This window comes from Nyctibius grandis, chromosome 10 (genome assembly GCF_013368605.1).
Source record: "Nyctibius grandis isolate bNycGra1 chromosome 10, bNycGra1.pri, whole genome shotgun sequence".
Lineage (NCBI taxonomy): Eukaryota > Metazoa > Chordata > Aves > Nyctibiiformes > Nyctibiidae > Nyctibius > Nyctibius grandis.
The window spans coordinates 29,423,476-29,451,317 of NC_090667.1; the positions used below are offsets into that span (position 1 = coordinate 29,423,476).

The following is a 27,842-nucleotide window of genomic DNA, read 5'->3' on the forward strand; positions in this document are numbered from 1 at the left end:
CACCCTGCCACTTATATGCACACATCTTCCAACAGTTTCAGCAAAATCAGGAGATTTCCACATCTTCGTCCTGAATGATAAGCAAGTGCATTTTATAAAGATATGCTCAACATCCCTATAAGTAACAATTCCTCTTTTTGCCTTTGCAAGCCATCATCAGAAGGTGGACACTTCTTCACTTCCTCATTCCTATCTTTCATCTGCCCACACAGCCATAACAGCATGGATGTAAAAATGCATTAAAATTTCAACCTTGCAATTTGCATGTCAAGTCTTCAATCTTATTCCAGTACATTTAGACCCTGTTTTGCATACAGTATGGCTGACTTCTTACAAATGTAGTTTTCCTTAAAATGACAGAAGGTGCATCTGCGGCCCTTTCAGAGAGTCCCATTTGTTACTCTACCCTTGCAGAACAAAAATGTAATGCATTGTGCTATGATGGGAGATCAGTCACAGAGAATCACTCAGGGATATTAAATAGATAGTTATATTGTCTTTGTGGAGCTGATCTGACTCCCCTTCACTTCACTAGAGTTTAGCAAGTTCTCACTGAAATGCTGCTGGGATTTAGCTGAACTTGATATAACCAGGCATCTCTGCATGGGGAGATGATATTGCAAAGGTGTGTCCCTGTTGCCCATCTCTTTCAGTGCCCTGAAAAAGAGAAAAGACAGCACAGAAATATATATGTATATATATATGTAATCCATTTCACAGCTGTCTGGTTCTCTAGATTTTTTTTTCCTCCCGTCCTGTACAGTTTCCTCAGGTATATATCAAGAGAAGCTGTTTGCAGTTATGCTGAATAATTATTTGGGGGCATGTTGCAGACTGCTGAAGACAGACCCAGAGCCCACGATACCCTAGGCTGCACTAAGGAAGCTGCAGACATAGCTTGCTCCTCTCTCTCTTTAGCACAAACTAGTATTTAGGATCTCACTTTCAAAGACCGAGGGCTTCCAGTGACTCATCTAAATTCCACATTTAGGCACCTAAATGATGTGCCCTCAGTGGTTTTCTAAATTAAAAATTACAACTTAAAACAAAAAAAACACTAACAACTGTACAATTTGTTTTCTCAGACTTGTTCCATTTGAAAGTTATAGCAAATACAATGACTTAAAAAAATAAGTTTACAAAACTCATTAGCTTTTGAAGAATTTCCTTCCAAACAGTAATAATAAATGTACATGTGTACATTGAGAGTTCTCTTTTGGGTCAGTTTTTTTTAGTATTAGAAAAATCTTATTTTTATAGCTATATAAAATGTTACAGCCATTCCTAAAGAATTCGTGACTTGCCACTAACCTCTCTCTCCACCAGAGGACACAAATATAACCCAGTATTTCCACTGAAAGATCGTGGATATTTTTACACTTTCTGCCCATGTCCTTCAGAGCAGCTTCTACAATCCATGGTGATCCAAGGACAGGAATATACCTTCCCTTCCACCTTCACAGGGCTTTACTGTGTCAAGGCAGGGTTTGGAAACTGCTTTGAGATTCTTGCAGTGGAGGTGCTAAAAAGACACAGGGAACTGCTGTGGTGTGATGCACCAACTTTGCTGCAGCATGAGCCTCCCCATTACTACAAAAGCCTGTGGAGGTCAAAAGCTGTCCTAGTTTGACTATTTCTACCTGCTTTTTAATGAACAAACGCTGACACTGTTTGAATAATTCATTTATATTAAAATACAAAATCTTGAAGCACATCAGCCACTAAAGACACTTCTTTGCAGAAGACATTCTGCATTTCCCTGGCCAGGACTGTTGCTCCCTGCGAGGCAGAGCTGGAAGGTCTCCCCATGAGCTCCCAACGAGGAATTGAAGTCTTGAATGCTCCCTGGCCACAAATTGAGCCCCTGAATTCACAGTGACTGAATATTCATTTGGTTCATTCTTCAAAAAAATACTGACAATTTGAAGTACAAGAATAGCTCCATTCATAAGCCGCTATGTGAGACAAGCCTCTGTCACCGGTGCCGTATCTACAGTTCTTAATAAGAAGCGAACAAAGCCGATATATTACCATGTATAAAAATAATGGAAAAAAAAAAAAAAAAAGATATCCAGAGAGAGAAATTACCTTTTTGTCATAAAGTGATATGGGTTGATTATAAGCATACCTATTATTTCTCTTTGTTGTTCACTTCATTGTGAAGTCCGGAAGAATAAGGAAGCCGTGTGCGCCTGCTCTATGGCTGGATGGCATTAGGTTTTCACCATTTGGAACAGCAGATACTTAGGGTAAAAGTTTCCCCTGATTTGAGCTGAACTGTTCATCATACACGTAGCTGTCATTAATCTTACATGCAGAGCCTGGCTTCTCATATTTCAAAATCTTTGGAGAGGCAGCTTTTTAATCTATATTTGGTTCTTTTTCCCCCCCTCTGAGACTGATTTCTCTTTGCATATAATGCTGTAGTAGTTTCAATTTAAACAGAACCCTGAAGTAAAACAGCTGAATATGAAACCTTAGCAGAGAGAAAGGAAACAATTATCTTGAATTTTTTTTGAGGTAAAAAACTTCAATGACAGCACCACTGACTGACAAAATTGACATGTATTTTAACTTCTGTTTCAAGCCATGGATGATCTTAATCACAACAACAGGGCATATACTCCTGTATGAGGCCACAAATTCAATTAATCTCAGCAGTAATTCTCAATGCAATTCATTTTAGTATAATACAGCTCCTTGAAGTATCTAAATTACAGCAGCTGAAGCTCGTTAAAGATGAAGCTGCCCAGCAGCTCATGGTGGCCAGCTCTAACCTCCTTCCACCTCCTCTCTGCCACACCAGCTCAGGAAAAAGGCAGATCAGCTGGAGCTGCCCCTGGACAAGAGAATGAGGGAAAAGGACAAGGAAAGGAAAATGTCAGGGAAAACAGGAAAAAAGGCAGAACGGGTGTGAGGGCAGCAAATGGCGGGGGGTAAGGTGTAAGCTTATTCTCAAAAATATGTGAACTATGACAGCTGCAGGTTATAAAGTAACTCTATCAAAAGTTTCTGGTGATCAAGAATGAATTTTTTAAGTGGTTTGCATATCTCTCTGGGCTCTTGAGATAATAATACAGCTGTCTGTTCCTTATTTTGTAGGTCATTTATACAGCTCGTATTCTAAACCCTTCTCTCTGCTAATACTCAAAAAGGATGTTACTGGAATCCCAAACTCCTTGCCATTTTGCAGAGCTGAATCTGGACACATAACGTTATAAATTCAGCAATGTGTGTCGCTATGGGAACTGTTTCTCCTGCCAGACAGCGCTGGGAATGAACTGGGAACTGGCTGTTTAGACACTTGTGTGTACGTGTGTCTGCCAGGCACACACATACATAAACATTCAAATGCAGATATGAAAATTTTACCATTAAGTGTTTGCATTTCTTTGATTCACCATTTCTTCTTATTTTGCTTCATTTAGCATAGATAATCTTTGTAAGTCTGGCAACTAGTCAATTACTGAATTCCTTTTCAAAGGAAGGAAAAAAGAAGATTACAAAATTCATCAAACTAGCATAAATCACCATATCTTCCCCAGCTTAGGGTCTGACCCTCTAACAGTAGTTTCTTTCTTCTTTGTAAAGGTAATTATTCTATTAAAATTAATAGTAAAATGAATACTGCTGTGACTAAATTACATAGGATAAGCGTGAAATACCGTGATCTGTTCTGCTATGAATTAGTAATTATAGTGTGCCCAGTGAAATTTGCATACTTCCCTCTGCTTCCCTGCTATCCGCCCTGGTTTAGTTGCTAAAGCTCTCTCCGGGGTTGGAGCTGGAGGTTGCTAGTGGCTTACACCAGCACAGCAAAGAGGAGGTGTTTGCAGAACGTAGTACCCCTGAGTTTTAAGATAGCAGAAGAAGTTTGAAGATAAGCATGGATTTGTTTGGTACTTTAAGTATCTGTCATCACCTTTCTAAACATGGTGAAAGGGATTTTCTGTGCTTATACAGATGAGGTGAGAAAAAAAAACAGAAAAAAAAAAAAATCTGTCTCCTCTCCACCTGCTATTTCTGTGTGAAAAGTTTGGCTTCGTGATATGACTTTGAGTTCACACTGCCTGGGGCAGTGGAAGTAGTTGGTATCTCGAAGGGACAGCACTCAGAATAAGGGAGACCCAGTACTCGGGCAGGAGCTCACGGACCTGCAATAGCTTCTGTTTCAGTAAGAGCTGGGTGCGCCTGCTTGCACTTAGGTGGTTCATGGAAAGTTTAAAGTTAACCTTGAAGAGGATAAATGATACTGGGGCGAAAGGCAACCTTTCCCACACTCGTATTGAGAGACATGCCTTGAGCCAGCAACAGCAATTAGTTATTAACTAGAGGATGGCAGGAAACAAGTTTTTTCAGTGCTATATGGATGTAGGGCAGAAGTCAAGTATCAGGTCCAGTCTGGTTTCTGAGGACGAGAGCGAGACTGCTCAGCACTAGCAGGGGAGTTTTGCCCTGCAGCCTATACAGCCCTGCTATGCCAGGGTACATGCTCAGCTCAGTGAGGTGGGCTCTTTACATCAGCACAAGCTAAATACCCCACAACCTGATAGAAATGGACATACAGGAGGAAACTGAGACAGAGCGAGCTACTTGCCTTTGAGCCATGGTAGCATTAATTTGACATCCTTGCAGGTGTTCTGTAAGAGCCATGTGCTCAACTTGGCTTCAGAGGCAGAGGGGGGAAATCATTGCTGCCTGGGCAGCATGGGAAAGCCCTAGCTGGCTAGATTCCTGTGAAGTAATTGGTTTTGTTAATAGGATTTTATTGTTATTAACCATAATAGGATGGTCGCAGGCTGGTTTAGATAGCTTATGTTTGATTAAATAATGACCTGCTGTAGTGATAAATGCAAATGTCCCAATGAATGAAAAACTGTTTTCTCTTTCCTGAGAATAGTATGCAGCTACAATTGCTCAAAAAAAATGAAAAAAAAAAAAAGAAAGATGTCTTATGTTGACATACTTAATTAATATAATGTATTTTGTTTCTTTGGATAAACCTTGATCTTGACAATCCCCAAGCTAATAGAAGGTTGTTCTTTTTTCCTTCCTAAAATAGTCTGTGCAATGCATAGCTTAACCAGCTCAACAGAAGCATTTTTTCACCCCAAGAAAGCAACCTTAGAAAACTTGTGAAAAGGTCATACAAACTTTAGATGCAGGTCACTATTTTTAATTCATGTGGTCTATCCGTGTTTCATAGCACCTGAACAGTCCTTCCTTTAAATTACATTCTTTTTGTGAATATAAACAGTTTATTAAAATTCTTGTATTAATTATTTAAATGAGTTTATAAATATTTGAGGAAGCCTGTGCAAAAGGCACTCATAATAAATTATCGTATTCTACCTTCCTTGAAAGTTAAATTACAAAACTCTGAAGACTGCCTTCTGTAACAAAGACATTCCTGCTGCCTGTCATCACAAGGTCCAGGGTAAGAGCATTATCTCTAGGTAACATCAAAAAATAGAAGTCAACACCTAATGTTTCAAGGGAAATAACAACATTTCAGCCTTAGAGTGGTTGTACTAAATGCGACATACAATCAAGTATGTGACCATTTAATTACCCATGCTCAACGTCTTATGGGAGGTCGAGGTTTCCAGCCTTGACTTTGAGATCACAGGTGTGGAGATTGAATTAATGAGTAGAAGGGGAGACATAAGTACAGAGGAGAAGCCTGGAGCAAGTGAAACAAGAATTAACACACACAGATCGATTGACTGAATGAGAAGTCAGATACTGTAAGTGGTAGTGGGAAGAATATCAGTCCTACAGCTGTATGGCAGATAAACCTGAACAGTGCAAGGGGATTTCTTATCTGAAAGGACAGGTAAAAAATAAAATTAACTAAAAAATTGCAGCAGCAGTATAGCAAAAACTTCTCTGGGTAACTTCTCCCCCTCCCTGGAAGTGTTCAGGGCCAGATTGGATGGGGCTGTGAGCAACCTGGTCCAGTGGAAGGTGTCCCTGCCCATGGCAGGGGGGTTGGAACTACATGATCTTAAAGGTCCCTTCCAACCCAAACCATTATATGATAAACTGTTGAAATTCTTTTCCAGATGGAAGGAAGCTTCAGCTTCAGAGTTCTTAGTTTTGCAATGTTTGTTGATAAGGTGAAGACTCACTTTTTAGACATTCCCATCTTTTTGAGTCCCAGTCTCTGCGCACATGGTCATGCCTGGCTGTCAAGGAGATTACACATTACCAATGGCAGGTGCCAACCAGGACAGAAATACTTCTGCAGATTGGGTAATGGATAATTAAACTGAACAGTCCTGTGTTCAAGGAGTCTTGAGGTGGACATGTGGATTTTTTGAGAACTGACTAAAGTCAGTTCGTGATCATGCAGGATAGACCAGGACATGCTCCTGCTGTAAAGCCTCAGACTGTAGACTCACGATGGTTGATAAAACCAAAGCACTTGTAAAGACAAGCTCAACTCTCTGAGGAATGACAGTTCAGATTAGTTCCACATATCCAGCCTTTGCAGTTTTCCCAACACTTGTCCGCTCACCTGCTTCTCCTCTCCATCCATCATCTTCTCTTCCACTGGCAACCACTGCTAAAGCAGAAAATCAGAGATCTTACTAGCCTGAGGACTGCAACATAATGCCCAGAATTAGGGGATTCACTAGCCAATTATCTTTCCTATTTGATCTACTTTTAACTTTAAAGTATTTGTGGAGGTGACCGTTTAGAAAAAACACCCAGCTATTTCAACCTTGTGCTGTTTTAAAGTGCTTTAAAAAGATGAACAGAGAGTATTATAAAATTTCATCTAAAACAACTTCCTGTTTGGTTTGCTAGTAACTATGGCAATTCTCAGTATCTTTGTTTAGCTGTTCGTCTTTGGGGGGCTTTTGCTTGCATACATCTTGCAACTGGCAGAGCTGAACATATTCTGCAAAGCATTTTACACTAATTCATGCTGCAGATTTGTAAAAGAATTTGCACTGGGCATGCTCAGGCTCCATTTACATTCATTTTGTATGAGCATTAATGAGATCAAGTAGAACAAGGACAGATGTTTGTGAAAAATAAAATGTTAAACTCCTATTTGTAGTGATGAGAATAGAGCTTATGGCTTCACAGCTAAGAATCATCTGACCAGAGTGTGCATGAGATTCCTGGAGTATCTGGAGTCAAAGACTCACAGCTCCTTCCATCTGGTTATTTTTTTCAAGAGCACATCTTGTGCATTACAAACATAGGAAATAATGATCCTTTTATAAATTCAGGATTATTCACTCTAAGGACAATAGAATAAGGTCATCATATAAATTATATGTAGCAAAGACTTACCTAGAAGTGCAATCCAGGGACTCTTTCAAGGTAGAAAATAAAGGAAAAAAACACTGTAAATGGTAGTGAATTTTCATTTTTTAAAATATAACTCAGAGTTAAATTGAATGGAGGCAAAAAGACATGAGCTGTGTCAATACCAACATGGCCATGAAATTTCAAGTGCCCATGAACAGACTTCTCAGCTCTGTAAAATGTTTCAGAGTAAATAAGCATTATGAGCACTGAAGGAAAACATAATTTCAAAGAAAAGCTTGTCAGTTAAGGTCAGTTCAATATCCACTCATGAATTTCACTGTTTTTAAGTCTTGCTGATAAGCTTTTATAATTAAGTTACTTCTCTTATTCCATGCATATTGACACAGTAATTAAGTGATGATATGAGATACAAAGTATTGTGTGCTCAATTCATCAATTTTTGTTCAGTCTCGCAGTTCTTGTTCCGATTGCACTGGCATTGTTGCACTGAAATATCTCCAAATCTATCATGTCGAGATTATGCATGATGTAATTTGTAATAGTAACTAGGGATTTGTTTACACAAAAACGAATGTTCCTTTAATCTTTAAAACAAAATTAGACTTGTCTTATATCACAGAACAAAGAGATTTGAATGAATACAACACTTTTAATAAATCAGTAATTACCTTGTGGAGTGGCAGTTAGCTCATTTAACACAACCTTTGAGAACAGCTTCCTCCACACAGATTTTAAACTGTGCCCTTCTGAGATAAATTTTGAGAGCTGGACTGTGGAGGTTTAAGTGCTCTATAGGTGTATTATGTATACCACAGCAATCCCCATTTCGTGGAAGAGAATTTGGACAATGTCATCTCTTCACAGCAGAGATAATTACAAATTAACTAAACTACCTCCTAAAGAAATTCTCAAGCTCTGCCTTTTGGTACCACTGTGCATTAAGTGGCACACCACGTACAAGTTCATAGTACCAACATTAGGACAATAAAACCTCCTTTAATTTATCATTTCAAATTGAATCATCCCTACAACAAGAGCACAGGGCACCTGACCCTAGTTTGCAGTGTGTGTTTGTTGGTTGGTGGGAGTTTAAATAACACTCTGTAAACCAGCCTGTCATAAACATATTTCTGTAGCTGGTATGGTCTGAAAATAGCTGGTGGGTACAGACAATAGCAAAGGCCTCCTCCCATCCTTTCCCAGAGCACCCTGGGTCATCCATGGTTACACTCATCAGGGCTTTGTTCCACATCACTTTACTCTGAAAACCAACCAGCCACATGCCAGTAGACAATTAATGAAGGCTGCATTTCTTCTGCAGCTGTATCCATTGGATAACAGATTTGTGCATATTTTATTAGGCTGCAGGACACAACAGGCAGAACATTTCAGGGGAAAGAGAACGTACCAAGAATGTATTATGAGACATTAGGTCAAGCACAGATGAGCTTCAACTATTTGAGAAGTGTTTTAATCACCAGCCATGAAAGAGTTAGGCAGGTTTACTGCTACTAGACAGGACAATGACGTGTGATGGTGGGTGTTTTGGACGTAAGGATGGCTGCACCAGTAGGTGCTTGCACTGGTGGGACTGAGGAGGACAAGAAGGTCCCTCTAGAGCCATGTCCTGCCACCCTGACAATGTCAGCAAATAGCTGCTCACACCCCAGCCCCATCTTGACATGGCAGAGTCAGCCTGTCCAAAAGGATGATACCTCAAGTAAGGGTTCTCCTATAAAATTGCAAACCTGACTCACTAAAACGATGGCTGAAATCCATATTTCATCACACACCTCAATGTGTTACTGAATCTGCCAATACCACTCCACCCAGCAAGAGGCTCAGGCCAGTGGTGATCTTCAGACACTTTAAAGATATTGGATTATATTATATTATGGAGTGTTGTGATTTAGGAATTTTCCAGCTCTGATCATTATCCTCTTCTCATCCATTTTAAAGGAAAAATAGCAGATGACTTCATTTACTTCATACCTCTTAGCAGTCTCTATTTCCAAAAATTCTTTGATATCCAGATTTTAGGAGAACCATCACCCTTTTACTGCTCAAAGCAATCTCTGATCATTGTGCTTTCAGGTCTTTTGCCACTTCTCCTGTCCTCACATGCTATCTTCAGCAGCAGGTACCCACCTGACAGCCCCCACTGTTACAGAGACACTTGGAACCCCAGCCACATTTTTCTGCATTTTCTAAACTGAGAGATTCAGCCTAAGGCCTTTAAAGCACAGAGAACTTAGTATTTTTCACAGAAAAAAAACAATGACAATGTAATAGCTGGCATTTAAAAAAAAAAAAATCATTTCATTTTCCCCTGGAAAAACATATACAAAGCTTAAAAAAGAGAAGTTTTTCATTGACCAATAACACAGAATCTTATTATGTATTATTAATTTCTAAATACTCAATGGAAGAATTTTCCTTATTTATTTGTTTACAGGAATCTTCTGTGTGGACTGGAAACATCAAGAGACAAATACTACACAATTTATACCCAAGCAGCACACCAGATCTTAATTTCATAACTGATAACTATCCAATATATTATGCATGCTTTGTTATGCCTTATAAATGAGTTACAGCTATATAATTTATTCATTTTCAGTGTTCTTTCATAGAGTGCTTTGCTGCTAAGCTATGTTTCTGGCACCTCTTTCAGTCAAAATTTCGTAATAGACTTTCACCCTTCAGAGCCCATCTTGCAGCTTTTCCCTTCCACCTCGCTAAACTCGGCCTCCTGCGGCACAAGGGATTCACGTCTGAGCAAAAGGCAACTTTCACAGACACCAGATTTGGTCCAAAGCCTGCAAAAACTAAGGCGGATTTTTTTCCTGTTTCTTCAGTAACTGTCGGATCAGACCCTAAACACAAATCACTGATTGCTAATGCAAAAGCAGGCAATAATTGTTCCTCTTGGGTCCTCACTTCCACCATCACGAGGGAATTATATCTTTGATTTAACACAGTCATTTCCCAGCAATACTGCTTGCGTGAGCAAACATCTCCACAGCAGCATCAGGAGCACAGCAGCTCATCAGATATATGTATTTATATATATATATATATATATATATGGCTTAAGGTCCCTGCAGCCACCAGAGGAATAGCATTGCAAGGCCACCCACAAATCTCTGTGTACCCCCCTCACCTTCATCTCACAGACTGGCTCTTCTCTGTCTGCGTTTCAACTCATTCATTTACTTTATTAATGAATTATTAGTAATGAAAAACTAACATTGCATGAAGGCATTTTTCTTCTTTGTTGGCACACCAATCCTCAACCCTGGTCTGAAACATGTGTGAATATTTATAAGCAGCTTCCTATTGTCTTTCCAAAAATGTAAAATTATGTTGCAGTTTGTTGGCATTTCATTAAATATATAACAATAAGTTTAAGCTTTCACTAGGCTATGTAGAAGCAGTTCAAATAGGGTGTAAATAACACTGCTACACTGCAAAAAACAATCAGCCTGCTCTCAGCTTTGTTCTGCAGCGAGGGACAGATTCAGTTCCAAACATCAGTAATAAATAACAGCAATGGGTGTCCCTAACCTACAAAAGATCGATCTTCCCCATACAGTTTGGGAGGGGATCCTCAGTCACCTGCATTCATTTCAGCCCTCTGCATGTGAACATTTCATGTTTTCATTAGTCTCATTAGCATTCATTAGTGTCAGCAGGTTGCTCTCAAGTGACCCACTGTCTTTGCAGCGAGGTTATGTCAAACACCAATAAACTTACACACATAAAATTATAAATAGAGGTGGGTGGCTCAGCACTTACCTTAGTTGCATGTTGCTGTTCATGAATTCAAGAATTTCCAAGAAAAAATGTAAGGCTGTGTCCGAGCACTCCGGAAGGTCATAGAATACACTATGCGCTTTTGGGGAGACAAGTTCATCTTACATGGTTTATTTTATCATTTCATGTCCCTTCTCTCTGCCACAGATATCTGCAAAACCCTGTTTTGTCGAGGCTTGCTCTGCCTTTCGTTGCAGAAATCAAGTTTCCAGATAGATAATGCAGTGAAGGTTCAGTTATAACATCAACTATGATCCATAACTGTCAGAGATAAAATGTCAAGCATTGGTCATGCCTGAGCTCAGTGGAATGTGGCATAATTAAAAAAGCCTTTTGAGTACAGTATTAGCAAATGAGAACTGTACAGGGGTTGAGAGCCAGCCGCCAAGCAGAGTTCGACTGACCTGGGACCTGCTGATGCCTCTGGGAAGGAGAGCTACAACCCATTGGCCTCCAAGCCTGACAGCTGCTGGTGGCTCCATTTTTTTATTACCTTAAATTCTGAGACTTTGAAAAGATCTCACAAGGTGAACTATAGAGCTCAAGAAAAATTTTGATTGCTTTTCATTGGCCTGTGCTCAGTGCTGCTGGGATCTCTGAGATCAACCTGACTCAGAAGATAATTATGTAAACCCTACAGTTCTTCTTAAAATCTGGATGTTTTCATCTGTGTACTTAGCTAACAAAACAGAGGTTTTTCAGCTCTGAACAGCTGTACACACTTTATAAGTACTCAGAGGACTTGAGTACTGTCATTTTTAATGCACACATGGAAGTGAAGGTGCACATTCACTCACCATGAAAGTGCCACCCATGAGAAATCCTGGTCCTACTTCAGTTTTGGATACCCCTCAGCAATATATCTAAGCAGCATTTGTTTCCAAAGGTGCAAGGAGAGGGACATGGAAAAATGACAAAGCTGCAGCATATGACCCTCCCAGGCTGAACAGCACTGAGGGCTAGAAATTCCTTTGCAAGATCTAAGCTATTACCTATGAAATCTGCTCTTTGACAGACCATCTCTATTCAGCTGAACGTCAGGCATGTGCTTAAAAACCTTATGGCAGCCCACAGACTTCATATAATTTTAATGTTATTATTTATTATCGTGGTACCTAGGAAACCCCATCTCAGTCCAAGACACCATTCTTCTAGCTGGACAAATGCAGAAAAAAGGTCAGTCCCAAATTGCTGCAATACAGTGTCGAAGCTCAACAGGTCAGTAAAGGTAGAGGGGAACACACAAGGAAACAAGGCAAAAATAACTCCTCCTCTTCAGTAAATAAAATTACAAATGGAAAATCGGTGTAGCAGGATTATTTGCCTGTAGTAACAGAGAAAGCCAGAAGCAGAGCCGGAATTAAACAAGCCTCGGGAGTTTCTGATTCTCAGGCCATTAGCCAACACCATCTCTATTAGTCATATTGTTATGAGGGAAGTATACAACATGCTTATGTCATTTATTCCAATTTACCTAACAGTATGCCAACTGCTAGAAAATGGCAATGTAAGTGTTTTTTTTTTCACTGGTGAGTCTTCTCATGCTGTTGAATTAGCATCCTTTTTGCTGGTTTATGCAGATCTTAAATGGAAATTGTTCATGGATTCTTTGTGTCTCATCTGCCCTTTCATATTTCATGGCTATATTTTAGTGCAGCCCACAGGGTTGTTCAGACACATATTACACTTTTAAAAATATCCTACTCTGGCTGCTGAATATGTTGCAATGAAAATCAAGAATTCTGGATGGAAAAAATATTAAAACCTTCAATTCTTTCTAAAGTTTCTGCCAGTGAATTAATAAAGCATTGCTCCAAGAACCTGGAGAATATTGCAAAGATTAAAAAGTTCTAAAAGAGAAAAAATTAATATGATGATCTCTTTTTAATGTTTACTACAATTAAAAATATTAAATTAACTCAGCAAGCCTGGATCTGAGGCAATTAGGAGGTATGAGGCATCACTTGCCAGACTGATTGCACTGTGCTTGTATTTTAAACTGGAGAAATGTCAGTTTTCCCAGACTTATGAGAGGTTTGTTATCAAAGTCTGCAAAGTATTACACTGCGTGAGCATTAGATTGATGCTTCTAAAATTGAGTAAGATTGAATTAAAGCAGAGAGTTTGATGGACTCCCTGTAGGAAACATCCTGTATTACTCCTAGACAGCATTATTCAACCTGAAATCTTTTGTTTCAGATTTGTATTCTTTAACTTATCAGACTACTGCTTTACAACTCCCAGAGTAAATGGTATCTCAGCCTGTTTATGAAATACATAATCTTTCATATGATACTTTCTTTCGCTCCAGCTTTCTCATCCTCCTACAAAGTGTGTTCCCACCCCTTTGATTCATTCCGCACCCCATGACATCCCAACAAAGTAAAAGAAACTACATGTCTCATTCAATTCTCTGAGACTTTGTTTTATAAGGAACAGGTGAGCACAGGGTTACAGATTCTCCTACTCTAGTTTATATCAGATTTTAAAAAAAAACACCTACCTGAAAGATTTTACCTACCTCTGTGCTCTTCCCGTTGCCAAAAGTGTCTGTGCAAGAGTCTCTCATGGGGAGTCTGAACTTTCCTTTAATCTAATCCATTTAGAAAATGACTCACAATTTATTGAGTAAAGTGGAGAAAATTGATATCTTTTCATTAAGCTGACAAAGTCTTTTTCACTGCTGGCATCTGTGAAATGTGTTCTCTATTTAAATTTTATTTATATCAATCTTCTCTGGTGGAAACTAGATTTAAATGGAATGCTTTATACTTACGGTAAAAACTTTCCCATCCTGCAACGAGTATCATACTGGTTTTGAAAAGGAACTCTGTTTCTTATTCCTTGGAGTAACGTGATACCTACGATCAGGAGGAAGTGCAATCTAATATCTCTATCCCTTTGTATTCTATTTCTATACAAACAAAACGTGTACACTTTATCACAGGCAGAAAGAGATAGCTGCTGTGGCTTTGTAATGGCAAATGCAGAAGCTATCTTGGAACATTTTCATACACAGCATGTTCCCTCTAAACTGTTGAAAAATGCATGATGATACTTTGCTCTGTTTTCATATTTCAGGGTCGTCCATAATCATGAATTAAAGTTATATATTACTCTGTGAGTATTGTCATATTGTTACATTGTTAAATATGTCTTTATACTTATTGTCATAGTTTGTCCTATTAAAGCAATTCTCTAAATAGAAATGCAGAGAAGTCAAAGGAGAATTCTGTCTGCAAAAAAAAGTCTTTGCATTTTTTATACACACTGGAGTAGCAAACATGACACAAGCAAGTGCCTACGAGTTTCTGGGCTGTGTGTGTGACCCTCCGCCCGTGTCCTGTTAATCACCTGTACAAGGGCAGTTAGTCACCACTTTGAACAACTGAGTAGCTGCAGTTTAATGCAAGAACTTGAAGACTGAGAAATGTGAAACTCAACAAGTTCAGGAGCTTCAGCAAGTAAGGAGGTTTTAATCAAATGGATTGTGTATTTTTTTACAAATATTGCTTGATTGAAGAGGAAGATGATGGAATGGGTAGTGTTTCCATGTTGATTTGATCTCGGTTTAGGTGGAGGTATTTGAAGATGTTCAGTGCATTTTTACTGTCATCCCATAATAGAATAATTTGTTACTGATATTCAAGGGGAAAATGTCCCTAGACAGCTCTTTTCATGCATCAAACCTTTGTGCTCCAGATGATGCACAAGAACAAAAAGCAGTCACTACCCTTATGCAACCTAGAAAAGTTCTTATGAACTTTGCACGCTGAAGCCCCCTGAATTCAGTCTAAGCTGGAAGTTCCCTGCAGCCACCTAAGGCTCTGGGCATTATGTTTGGGAACAAATTCATTTTAAAATGCAATAGAATTGTGTAAACACTAGCAAACATAAGCTATTCTTTTGCTCTTTCCCTATATTCAATCTGATCGCCAGATCTCTTCTCTGTAATTTATTTCTCTGTTTGGTACACACGATTAGCAAATGCCATTTCAACCAAATGCTTTTTTGTCTGTTAATCCATGCAGACTAAATACATCAAAAGTTAAATATTTTGATCAAAAATTTTCTATAGCTTTGCAAACAAAGATTTTAAAAAACAGTGTGAATTGGACTGGAAAAAAAACCTCAAGAATTTTCTGAAGAAAGTTGCTTTCCTCCCTAGCTCTATTATTTATATGCTTAGAGTTTAATATTCTTAAAATAGAGGCATTTTCTTGAAAAGAACTCAGATATAAGCAAACCCTTATTTACACTAGCAGGAGGTGGGGAGCAAAAAAACCACAAAACAAAACACAAATAAAGCAGGAGCAGTCAAGCCTCCTTTATATCATATCCTTTTTCTTTCCCCATGGCTGAAGGTATCCATCTCAGTCAAATCAGCCTTGCATGAAAAAACTCCATGCTTCATGTATTCCCCAGACAGTGAGAAGAACACAATGAAAACCACTCCAAAACGTTACAGGCACCTAATTCAGCATGATGTGAGCACTCACAGCCTGTGGTGCCTGGTGACTAACGGGAGCCTGTAATTCTCATCCAGAATTAGCAGTTCGGGTCACCGAGAAGCTCAGGTTCCTCAGGATCAGGGAGATCTTGAATGCAAACCGCCCCGAGGGAAAGCATCTTAACTTGAACAATTCTCTCTCTCACACGATCGCTTCAGCACATCTCAGAGTGACATAACCGAAATGTAGAGAAGCTGAATTGTACTCCCTGAGGAAGCTTTTTTCCCCCCTCCCCATACAGGTGTACCTAATCTCAATTGCAGCAAACTGATCCATTTTAAAGCTTTTTCCTGTCTCTTTGAACAGAGCTGGGGGTGTAAAACTTTGAAATCAAGTAGACCTCAAAGGATCATCAGTGTCCAAGAAGGACAACTGGTCCTGAAAATTAAAAGGCTCTTAATAGATGAGAAAACCTATAAACACAAGACTCAAAGTAATTTTTATTGGGCTCTGGATGCCCCTGCCACAACGTGGTGCTGAGGACTAGACCACAGTGAGCTTTGTAGTGCTTCAGACTTACAAAGGATTTTGCCCTCTTACATATTAGAGACAAATAGGAGCTTTTCATCTGCAAATGGCCTCAGTTTCCCCCTTTATAAAAAGAGCCTAGTCTCCAGCCCAGCTGTACTGGGAAGGGACAGGTGAGGGTGCTCACTGGTGGGCACTTGGGTGGGTTAGCTTGTGATTGTAATGGCACTTTGATCACAAATTAATGTGTATATATAATATATGTATTATAATATACATACTAAAATCTGCACACTATTAGATGAATCGGTTGACTTTAGGGTTCAGCACTGACTTTGCATTTGATTATTTTTCAAGGTCAGTACCCAAATACGTGGGCTGTATTTAACAGCATCAAGAAGTAGTTAGATCATTTTAATTGCTATGAACAGCATTGCTTCTCCATGCTACCTCTCGGTCTGTATTGGTCTCATATCTCTGCTTTACATTGTAAACTCCCTAGGCCAGGGCGCTCAGTTTTGTGGTTATTTTAGTACCTAGCACCACAGGACCCTTCTCCATGGTTATTTAATGCTACAGCACTGCTACTACTAAACGATTATGATCATCGCTTTTGATTCCTTGTGACAGGATTCTCCTCACATATTCTGAGGATGCTCTGTTCTGATGATTGCTGTGAGGGCCAGTACTTAGCAGGATATGTTTTTTCAGTTTGCCCACTGCACAATCTATTATTAGAGCACAGATTCAGCCCTCACATGCCTTTTCATGCATAGCAAAGAGAGAGATTTCTTTTCTCCGCTGTTAGCAGCATTAATGATACCCTTCTGAAAATGATGTGTGAATAGCATCATTAGACTGCCTTGCCAGCACAGGTGTAAAGGGTTTATTTTTTGTGTTGTACATATGGAGAAATTATATATTACACTATAAAAATGAGGTATAAGCTGTGAGAAGAAATAGGAAAGACAACACAGAGAGCTGGATGATAATTGCAGGTCCCTTCTAAATGGACTATTCTATTCTGTTCTATTCTTTCTATTCTAAGTTAGCTTACTTGCTCCAACTTACTCAACTCTTCTTCCAGACCAAAGGAGCTTTCAAACCCAAGGAGTTTCTCCCTGTGTTTAAAGTAAACTCAGCAGGTAAAAACCATATCCCTGTTGGGACAGTTATTCAGCAAGTCTGCTGGTATAATCACATACCAAGTGAAGGCCTATTTTAGAGATACTAACTTGGACTCTTGAATGCAGTAGCTTCCCATTAGAGTCAATTAGCTGGTCCAGAAATATTGCTTCTCATTCTGGTTTATTTTTCACTAAGATGGGCTATACTTGGATGCACTCCAGTATGGCCCACCAAATATCTTGACCGTATGCCATTCAGATCAACTATGTACCTCAACAAGCAGCAGAGGCTGATTTGTCCAGCTTATGTGAGGAACAAAGATTTCACCTTTCCAAAGGACTTCTTAATTACACTTTAAAGGAAATAAAAGTGAAATTTAATGAATGTATACTTGACCTTCTTTACAGGATTTTCAACTCTATATTTACCATTTTTATTTCCCAGAGTTTACTTCCAGCTTTACATAAAAACCCTTTCTGGGCCCCTGACATATATTCGTGTTCATTTAACCAATCTAAATTATTTCTCTCTGTTACATTCTTACCTAAATAATGCGGTAATTGGTTTAGTTTGGTGTAAGCACGTGTAAATATACATTTATAGTATTACACACGTCCATGCCTGCATCTGTGTGTGTGCTGTTTGTTAGTCTGCAGCAAAAGAAGCTGGATCAGAAAGTAGAGGAGCACTAAGGAGAGGGAGTTATGTGAGGCTGCCAGACAAAGTGGCTGAGGGTTGACCCCATTAGCAGTGGTTCATTTTTCATGGACCACAATGGAAAACAAAATGCTAAACTGGAACAGCCTTGTGACAAGGTAATCTGCTACTTCAAAGGTATTTTAGGGGCTTGAAGCAGCTATGTGGGGAGATACGAAAGGGTTAAGCATGTCTCTTGGAGTCAGTGTGCAAGAAGCTTTGGCAGTTAGGCTTCGTGAGTGCAACCAGGAAATTAATTCTTGCTGGGGAAAACAAACCACAGACAGAGCCACTCATGCACCAACTAGTCACAGTTTGCAAGGTTACCTAAAGAAGTTTGTCAAAATCCCCAGACAAAAAATGTCATTAAGATACAGTTAAGGTTATAGACAGATACCAATTCCCAGGCAAGAAACTTCATTAAGGTGCACTCAAGGTTGTAAACATATGTGCCAATTAAATGCAAACAACAAGATCCAATCACTGTCATTATTTGCAGTGTTAAATATTTGGAAATTAAAAGTTACTGCTAGAGATAATATGGGTTCTATAAAATTCATAATCATGTTTCAACAAACTGAACTGCTGCTGTTCAGTATTATCTTACCTTCTATTTCTAGTTGTGACACTCCCTGCCATGCGATACTGTGAAAGCTAAAAGTCTACATGGGTTCAAAAAATTCTGCACAGGTTTGTGGAAGAAAAAGCAGCTGTAGATATTGAAAGCAAAGCAGACACCATTTATTCTGGAGTACGCTGAGCCACAAGTCCTGAAGACCTGGAGAATATTCTGGGGAAAATCTCTTTCGACTTGCCTTGTTCTGTACATGTCCATAAAGATCAGACTGGCCACTTGCAGAGACAGGCTGTTAGGGTGGATGGTCCTTTGGTCTGAAGCAGTATTGCTGCCATCACAGCATTCCCCGCAGCCACAGCATGATAGTACACCAGATCTCATGTGTAAGGAAGCTATGGCAAGCAGTGCACTGTCTTAGAGAATATAGGATGCAAAACAAGTAATTAAAAGTGAAAACCTTGCAACTGAATTTCAATTGAAGGGTTTAGAAGGGACACTCAGCCTTTCAAATGCAGTGTTAGACCCTTGGGATATTTAGTTAGATTTTTCATTGTAACATAGTTGTGAACATTGTCTTTTCTCTTTTAGCTTCAATAGTGATTGGGAAATGGTGGTGTGAGATGGAGCCCTGCCTAGAAGGAGAGGAATGTAAGACATTGCCTGATAATTCTGGATGGATGTGTGCAACTGGCAATAAAATCAAGACCACCAGAGTAAGTCGTCTTTCTGTCTATACCTAGGAGGTCTTAATAGGAAAGGGAGTCACTAATAACTGTTCACACATACCTATTCCATCATCATGACTGCTGTAAAAGTCTTAAAGAAAGATCACTGCATACCTCCTCAGCCACCCAACACTTCTGGCCATAATTTAGTAAAAATTTGCATGGATTCAGGCTGGTCAGCTGACTCCAGGCTTGACAACCAGCAGCCTGGAGCTGCTGAATCACCAGGTCACTTTCTTACAGACATTGTCACCTCAGAAAAAAAGCTAGTGCACATCACTGGGTCCCTTTCTGGTGGCTAAAGCAAAGAACATTAGATGGAAGGGATCTGTTAGATCCTATATCCATTCCTTGGCTGTTCCAGGCCACATCTGTATTAGCAGCTGTACAAGTGCCTTGTAGCATGAAATGGTGCTGAGGACTCAAATCTGCATTTCAGGTCTTACTTCAGAGCAGCTCTAGCCCCATGCACCCATTAGTGACATACTCTTGAGATGCTGAAGATTCAGGTAACACAGGCCAACAGGTGACAACAACTTTCACCATGCATTACTAGGAAAATGCAGAGATACAGCTGCACAGAGAGAGAGCGTGAATGAGCTGGCTAAACTTCTCCTACTATGAGGTTACCTTTAGGAAAAAAAGTGTTTTTCAAAAATAGATTCTAGCTTTTCTTTTGCATTGTGCAATTGTTTCACAACCTTTTTCTTAAAACTGCCACCTATACCTGTAGTCAACAATTTTAATTAAATTATTTTCATATCACGATTGAATTTTTTTCCAAGAAAATTACATGGTTTTCAAGTCAAAATATTTTTTATGAATGAATAAATTTTGTTTTCCGGTGAAGTAGAAAATAACTTCTGAAACCTGCTAAATGAAAAAAAGCAAATCTTCAAGAAATTTTTCCCTGTTTATTAAGAAGTTCTACATACTCACACCCAGCTACTAATTCATAGGGACGTGAACTTATTGTCAAGGTTTCCTGACTTCCTTTTTCTGCAATCCTAACTCTAGTCATTTTCCATGTCTTCTAGGCCTTTTGTTGAAGGAGGAGATTTTACCCTAACTGATCCCCATGCCTTCTGAATTCTTTTCTTTCCTTCCATATGACCTACCCCAGGATGAACGATTTGTATTTTTACTCTAAGTTTCTTAACGGTGCCTTCTGGCATGGCTAATCTCAGCACCACATTAAATTGCTAGGATACATACTAACATAGGAGGGCACTAAGTGGCCCCTGAAAACAAGATGCATATTACCTCTTTGCCATCTCCCAGAGCAAAGGAGAAAGCACGGAGGGAACTGTGATTCCTTGGCACAATTTCTTCCTGGAGTGTCGTTGTTGCTGCAAACCGCTCTATGCTCACAACTGAAGCGCCACTGGAAGATTGTGCCCTACTGAATCTGCCTTGCAGTGCAATTAAAAAAACCCAAACAAACAAACAAAAAAAACCAAACCTACTACATGTCCTTTTCAGTGAGGCAACATTTTTCTCCCTGAGTTAGGGATTTAAAGTGGAAGGAAGTGATATTAAAGAAGTAATAAGCAACATGCAAAAGAATGTTATACTTTTGTTAAATTACAATAATTCAGTACTTCTGCAGCCTGTCTGCAAATTGTATAATTTAGGAATTGCATTTGCTTTTCTCTGTGAAATTGTCCAGCTCTTAACTCCCCCAACCCTCATCATATAAAGTAGTTTTAGGCAATAGCCTGCATCTAAAAGTGATTGCTACAAGTTTAGCAGCTTCGTTAATATGCAGATGTATGGTCCAATCTATTCAGTATGCATCATTGTATTTCATTTAAATTAAATACTTACAGACTGAGTGCTCGTAACTGAAAAAATATTTCTTCATTTACCCACAGGAGTTATTTTAATTAGCTTGTGAGGGGAGTACCTTATGGTGCTGCTTCCAGTAGAATTTTTCTTTGTTGCTTTAAAATACCATTACAGAACCCAATTGACAAAGGCAACATGACATGCTGTGCTTAGCAACTGTCTCTTGCATTTTCTGAGCAAAAATTCTACTTCATAATCCCTGAAACTTTGCTTGAATCCGTACTGCTGCATCAAGTCTAGCAACGTAAATATAAAATAATAGAAGCAATCAGATCCTGAAAGAGGCATTTTTTCTTTGTTTTGTCATTTCAGATGGCATCAGAGAAAGAGATTACACTGTAATCTGTACTGACCCCAGTCCAGGCTGCAAGATTGGGCCATGTGTGTCTAATTTATGTAGTTAAGGAAGTTAAGAAAGCAGAAGAAACAAGACAAATCAGTCAACATCCTAGACATATCTGTGGTGATTAGCCAAAAAACCTAGAGCAAGTCACCATAGGCTGTAAACTGTAAACTGTTTTAATGAAGGCTTTTCCTTACACTAAATACATTTACGTTAGGCAGCTGCTGTCCTGACAAGGAAAACGTTTGCATTTATGACTCACAAGATTAAAATACCTATTAGTATATTCTTCAAGGCCCACAATAAATCACATATAAGCATGTGTGTATGTGTAGATATATATGAATAAATGTATATACACAATACATGTAATTTTACAGTGTAGTGTATTACTTCATGGTTGGTTCTTAGATGATGTGTTTAATACTGATTAGTGTCGGGAGAAGGTGCACAACAGATCCCACAAAGGCTTTGCCAGCACATCCTCCATTCCTCCCTTTTCATGCATTTATTCCTGTGTTCAGTCGTTTAGCATAGGTCACTAATTAAGTTGTTAAAGCTAAAGATATAAAGCTCACAGCCTCTGTAAATCGATTTGTTTTCTATTGATGGTCAGAGCAGGTGACAAACACTGGAAAGAAATCATTTTGTAATTCAATTACTGGAGCAGTTTTGACACTTTTTTAAATCCCTATTCACCCTTCTTTTTTTTTTAAGAACATAAGTTTCAATGCTTTCCCTCAAAATGTGGGGTTCATGGAGCTTTACTGGGGCCAGAGATCACATCACTACATTTCAGGAGAGCAACTGGCACCAGGGGAAATGCAAGAGCACGGTCTCAGTCTGGGTGATGGGAGATGGTGCCAACGAAGGCACATAAATGCCTGTAAGAACCAGAGCTGCTGAAAAAAACATGAAAACATGGCTCTTCATGCATCCCATGGTTTGACACTTCCCATCTGAGCGAGGGAGTCGCTCACAAGCTCTTGACACTGGATTGGTGTCTACACACGACTTTCTGTGCACCGTTTTGCAGGGCCCTTGAGGAGCGCAGTGCTCTTCCCCAGGGCTTTCTGCCTGGGCTCACGGGCACACTGCACTGCAAAGTGCCCTTTTTATGTAATCCACACTAATAACACCGGGCGTTCATGTACCAGCCCTTCAACAAGCTGTTTTTCAGCTGATACTGTGGGGGATGGAAATGAAAGCGTTGAGCACTTGGGGACTGGCAGAGCAGCTCAGCTCGGAGCACCTCTCCAGCTTCACACACTGCACCCTCCATTTCAGCCCACCCACCCCGGCCCCAGTTTCCAGAGTAACACTTGGTTTCCCATGCTTTTTGCCACCAGAGAAATGCAGGCCATTTTAGGGTGCCCCAAATGACCTGAGCATCACATTTCGTAGCAGCCACTACTCATCTCGCACTGCAGCTAATGGCACCTGAGGTGCCCATGGCCCCTTAGCACCATGGTCCCTCGTCATTCCCTGCTCCTACACCAACCACACAAATTCTTGAGGCAGTGTACAAATGAGAAAGGGATGTATTCATCCCCGAGAGAGAAAACCCAGTAGGGTCACTAGTCAGTGGCAAACCAGGAGAGCAGAAAATGGGAACTGGAGGAAGGAAGGAAACGGTAAATGAACCTAGAGTTTTATTTTCTTTTTTTTTTAAGCTGTCCAGCTAGGTTAATATGTCAGATGATTTCCAGATTAAGCTTTTCTTTAGAGCAGTGAAGAAACCCCTCTACTTTTGTGATAACAGTCTCTGTAATTAAGAGGTGTGTAGAAAGCAGTAGAGCACAAGATAGTAAATATCTCTTGCTATAAGACTTACTGCTACATTTCATCATATCACCTAGTGCTTAGCTAATAATTTGTAGCCCTGATTTAATGCCCAAGCCTACCCGTTTTCAAGTCAATTTGAATTTCATTGCTGACCTAGTCATCTAGCAAAGGGTTGGACCCCTTGTGCCATTCATCTGTGTGTATCGTACAGGAAAGAAACAAAAGCCTCTCCTCAAGAGAGCTATTTTTGCTTCTGGTCAGTCGTTCTTATTTCAGCATCCTAAAAAAAAAAAAAAACGTCTGGGCGGTGGTGTTTCCTCTTCAAGCCATTAGTGCACTCACTCAGATCAATTGTGGTGTTAGTCATAAAGAGCGATGGGTTTACGGTCTATTGCAGGCCGTGTTATCTCACCCGAGGTGAGTAGATGAAGTCGGTCAGACTTTCCAGTCTATTATATAGCTAGTCACTCCTATCCTGCCCCTCTTTGAGTAAGTGGGTTGGTGGGGGTCCAAATGAACCTGAAAGATGTATCCATCTCCATGTCCTTGTCTAGCAGAAGCTACTAGCATCACTCTGAGAAGGGGAGGGTGGAAGCATAGGATGAGCACAGCCCCATGCCCAAAGCTGCCCTGGTATCTCCTACACCACCAGCCCAGGCGATCGATGTACATCCAGGATCTCCCATGGCACACGCAAGGGGCTCGCTCAGGATCTGCCTTAAATCCCTGCAGCCCCCAGAGAAAAGAATCCCTCCAAAATATTGCAATTTAAACTCAGCTATATCATGAGCAGGGCAAAGTGCCACGGAGCCTGGGTCTTTCTTTCCCCTCATAACGTGTTTTATATAACTGACTCTTGCGCTTTGTTACCGCAGATCCACCCGAGGACCTAACAGAGCGCCGGCTGCGTGGAGACACTGAAAGCCCTGCTGATTTATGAGGACAAAGTATTGAAAGTTTAAAACCATCTCAGCATTTACAAGCCAAATGGATTTCTTATTTGCACTTTGACTGTTTACCAGATAACAACAGTGGCTTTACTGTGTAAAAGAAAGTATTCAGTGGAAATAATGCCCCTGATTTTTGACAGCTGAAAATAAAAATGAAGAAAATGGTTCCTTTGGTAAAGTTTCTGAGATTGCGAAGTACAGACAACAGTATAAGTTTGGATCTACAATTTACTTTATACCAGTTAAAGTATATATATATAAATATATATATATTAATATATGATATTTTGAAATAAAAGCCTCACTCTTCAAGAAATTGAATAGTACCACACTTTGCTGCAGCTGCTGTAAATTTTTTACTTTTTTTTTGTAATGGTCTGGAAGATCCCTGCCTGTTTCAGAGAGAAATGTGGCAGTGAAGAGGCAAAGAAAACCTGCTGTGGTACAAGGATGCCTAAGAGCTACATGAATCCTACCGATGTGGCATCCAGAGCTTCCTGTTCCCTTCGGCAGAATTTTGAGGGCATTTGTTGTTCCACTTTGTGTTCTGGAGGCTTTTCCCCTTGTGCAATACTAGCATGCTGGCTTTGCTTCATTAACCATACTTGACTGATATATAACAATGAGTCTATCCTCTTCCAAGAAAATATTTTTAGAGCTGTTAGATATTCCGTGAAGAAGAGATGGACAACTACTGAGTGAAGTACAGTATGTATTAAAAGTTTATTTGGCAGAGTTTGGTAGACTGTGAGCTCCCTTCTTATTAAAGATGTACTGTACGTACAATGTCTTCAGACTTTGTATAGCTCGTAGAGACTACAGTAAAAACCCAGTAACCAACTCCAAAGCTTTGTGTTGTTGGCTCACTAATTCTTTGAAACAACGACAAAGCTATTTCTTTCCAGACCAACATGTGAGAGGGCTTTTACGTACAGTTTGCTTTTTTACGAGCCCGTTTGCAGTTGGTGAACAAGCATTTCAGCTTAAGCAAATGCCTCTGTGGACAGCTCGAATGCTCAGGCACACCCGCACCAAGGGACTGCCTGGCTGTGTGCTCTTACCCCACAGCACACGTGGGAGAACAACCTAAATTTAAGTTTCCCTCGTTGCAGGACAGGCTAAGTCTCATTGAGAGCATTTGCCATCAGCTAAAAGCATACGCGTGGGCAGTTCCATGGCACAGCAAACGCACAACAGTTTGTGGTAAGCAAACTGTGTCTGAGCCCTGCTTTCATTTCAGGAATAGTTTCTTTCAGTTTAATCTTAATCTGTTTCTTACTAAAGTGAATTCAGCTAAGATGAGATGCTCTTCAGCAAGGATGCGTCCACAGAGACATTGATCTCACTGCGAGCGGTTTGAATTCACATTTCTAGCTAAGCTGTTGCTCTTCACCATGCAGCCCGGCCCTGGCGTTCCTGAAGAAAGATCAGATCTGAGAGCTGAAATGTACAAACCTAGTTCACATTCCCAGGCACTTTCGTGAGCGGTCCAATTAATTTCAGGGTTTTTTCGTGTGGAAAAGTATCTTGCTGTCATGCATAACTTTGCACAATCTACCCTGCAGTACGCCTAATGCTACCGAATCAAAGAGGAACAGGGAATTGTAAAACTTGTTCTATCCAGTCCAGCTTCATTTCTTTCCAGTTTCTTTTCAGCCTGCTTACCTGTCTCTCACAGGACCCCTTTGGCCATGCTGATCACATTTAAACCAATGCAGAGGAAGTGCTGCACTTCCCGACTTAGAGTTGGTAAAATTCTCCCACTAACTTTCTTTCTCCTTCAGGGCAGCCACTTCAATCCCTGATGCTTCAAGAGGCAGAAATTTGTCACTGTAATGACACTGTATATTAAAGCATGTACATGATGTGTCACGCCGTACTCCATGCAGGCTTTCCATGTTGGTCCCTGCCCAATGCTCACAGTGGAAATGGATATGCTGTTTCCAAGTACTTCTGTTGTTTCCACTTCAAAAAGATATGAGAGTGAAAAGTGTCCAGGGAAGAAGTCTTTTCTTCTGTGCACAGAAAGACTAAATAGGAGCATGAACCTCACTGCCACTTGTAGGTCCTAGCACACAGAGACCAGCCTCACTGGTGGCCCAGATGGACAGGCCATGTATTTTCTGGCCACAACCACCTGCCTAAACCACAGAAGATACCTGGACCCTAGTCTGTGTTTTAGATATGGTCTGCCATGGCCATGTGTCCCTCGTCCCATCATCTCAATTCAGAGAGGACCACTGCCTGCTGGTTACCCACAGATAGGCGTGGTCCCAAAATGAGATCATCAGACCAGCTCCAGGCTCACCTGCCATGAGAAAGGAGAAACTCCTCCAAAACAAATCTTAGCATTCCTCAATTTTACTAGAACAGCACTTTAAAAGTGCACTCTAGAGCTAGGAAACCCTTGGTGCACTAAAAGAGAGACCCTGCCACCGGGAGGTAAGTTGTTGATTAAAAGCCAGGATATGTTATCATCTCTTTAACAGTGGGAACTGAGTCACACAGAGCTAAATGGCCACTCAAAAGCACATTGGAGGGCTATGGAAAATTGAGCAGAAGTTGAACTTCAGTTTCCTTATTCCCAGCCTACTGCTACTCTGTAAGATGACCCACACACAGCAAACTAACCCATGGCCTCTTGTACCCTTTGCCAAAGCCCGAGGTATCACCATTGAGAGGTATTTACCCCATAGCAGTGTATCTGACACGGCTCAGACTGTGAGTAGATAACAATGCTTATGCCTGTGTCTATGAAATATGCCTGTTGAGGTTGGGAAACATTAGATTTGCTAAAATATAAGCAGGAAATGTTTTCATTACCACAGCAAAGTTTCTTAGAGATGTTTATGAATTTTTCTTTGCCAGTAGGCAGCCTCAAATATCACCACACCGAATTCAGTAAACATCTACGTCTCTTTGAAGTTGCTGCAAAAATCTGCTCATGAAGTGCAGCACTGAGACATTGCTGTTTTAATTAAAATGTTTTAGAGGGAATTAAGGCCTTTGCAAAAATAATGACTAATAAAACGTGAAGTCAAATTAGGAGCCAGATGCAGCTAACCTTCATTGTTTCAGTGAACCAAAGTGAAAACAATAATAAAAAAATTCAACCAGCCTGGAGTTACAGTGATCGTGTATTTCAGTGATATGCACAGTAACACAGTGTGTAGTGGGATGATGGTAGAGCTGCTTTTTCACCTTGGCCGATGGAAACCCAGTGCGTTTCAGTGTTGGAGTGAATGAGTCCCACATCCTCATGAGAAATTCTCTGCACAATGTTAAAAGGTATTTACATAAACAGAAGAGAAAGTTAATGTTCCTGATTTCTGGCAGAAGTCTATACAAAGTCATGTCAGGGAACAAAAGAAAAATATTTGTAAATCCATCAATGATAAACTTAGATTTATGCCAGTGTTTCTTCTTCAGATGTGTGAAACCAAGTTATGTAAATCTAAAATGTACAAGTTGGAAAAAATACTAGAAAAAAAAAAAGAAAAAAGTAGCTACCATCTGCCTATTGATTCAGCAAATCTAGAGTATGTGCTTCTGTCCAAAAATCTCGGGTAATAAAAAGCTCAGTGTGGTATGCTTTGATATTGCTTTGCATATGCTACACACTATAGTTGAAGAAAAAAGACCCATGGAGAAAGTCCACACTACGGCAAACAATTATGAACAGCATCATGTGCACCCAAACCTGGCATT

The 27,842-nt window shown here is 40.0% G+C and overlaps 1 protein-coding gene across 1 annotated transcript in view; it reads left to right on the plus strand.

The window, feature by feature from the left end:
- The window catches only part of TAFA1 (TAFA chemokine like family member 1), a 328,857-nt gene extending 304,611 nt beyond the window's left edge, over positions 1-24,246 (plus strand). The window contains exons 9-10 of the mRNA XM_068409198.1: positions 19,072-19,196; positions 24,060-24,246. Coding sequence (XP_068265299.1) covers positions 19,072-19,196; positions 24,060-24,077 — 143 coding nt within the window. The 3' untranslated portion in view covers positions 24,078-24,246. The remainder of the gene's footprint in view (positions 1-19,071; positions 19,197-24,059) is intronic.
- Positions 24,247-27,842: the final 3,596 nt, after the last annotated feature.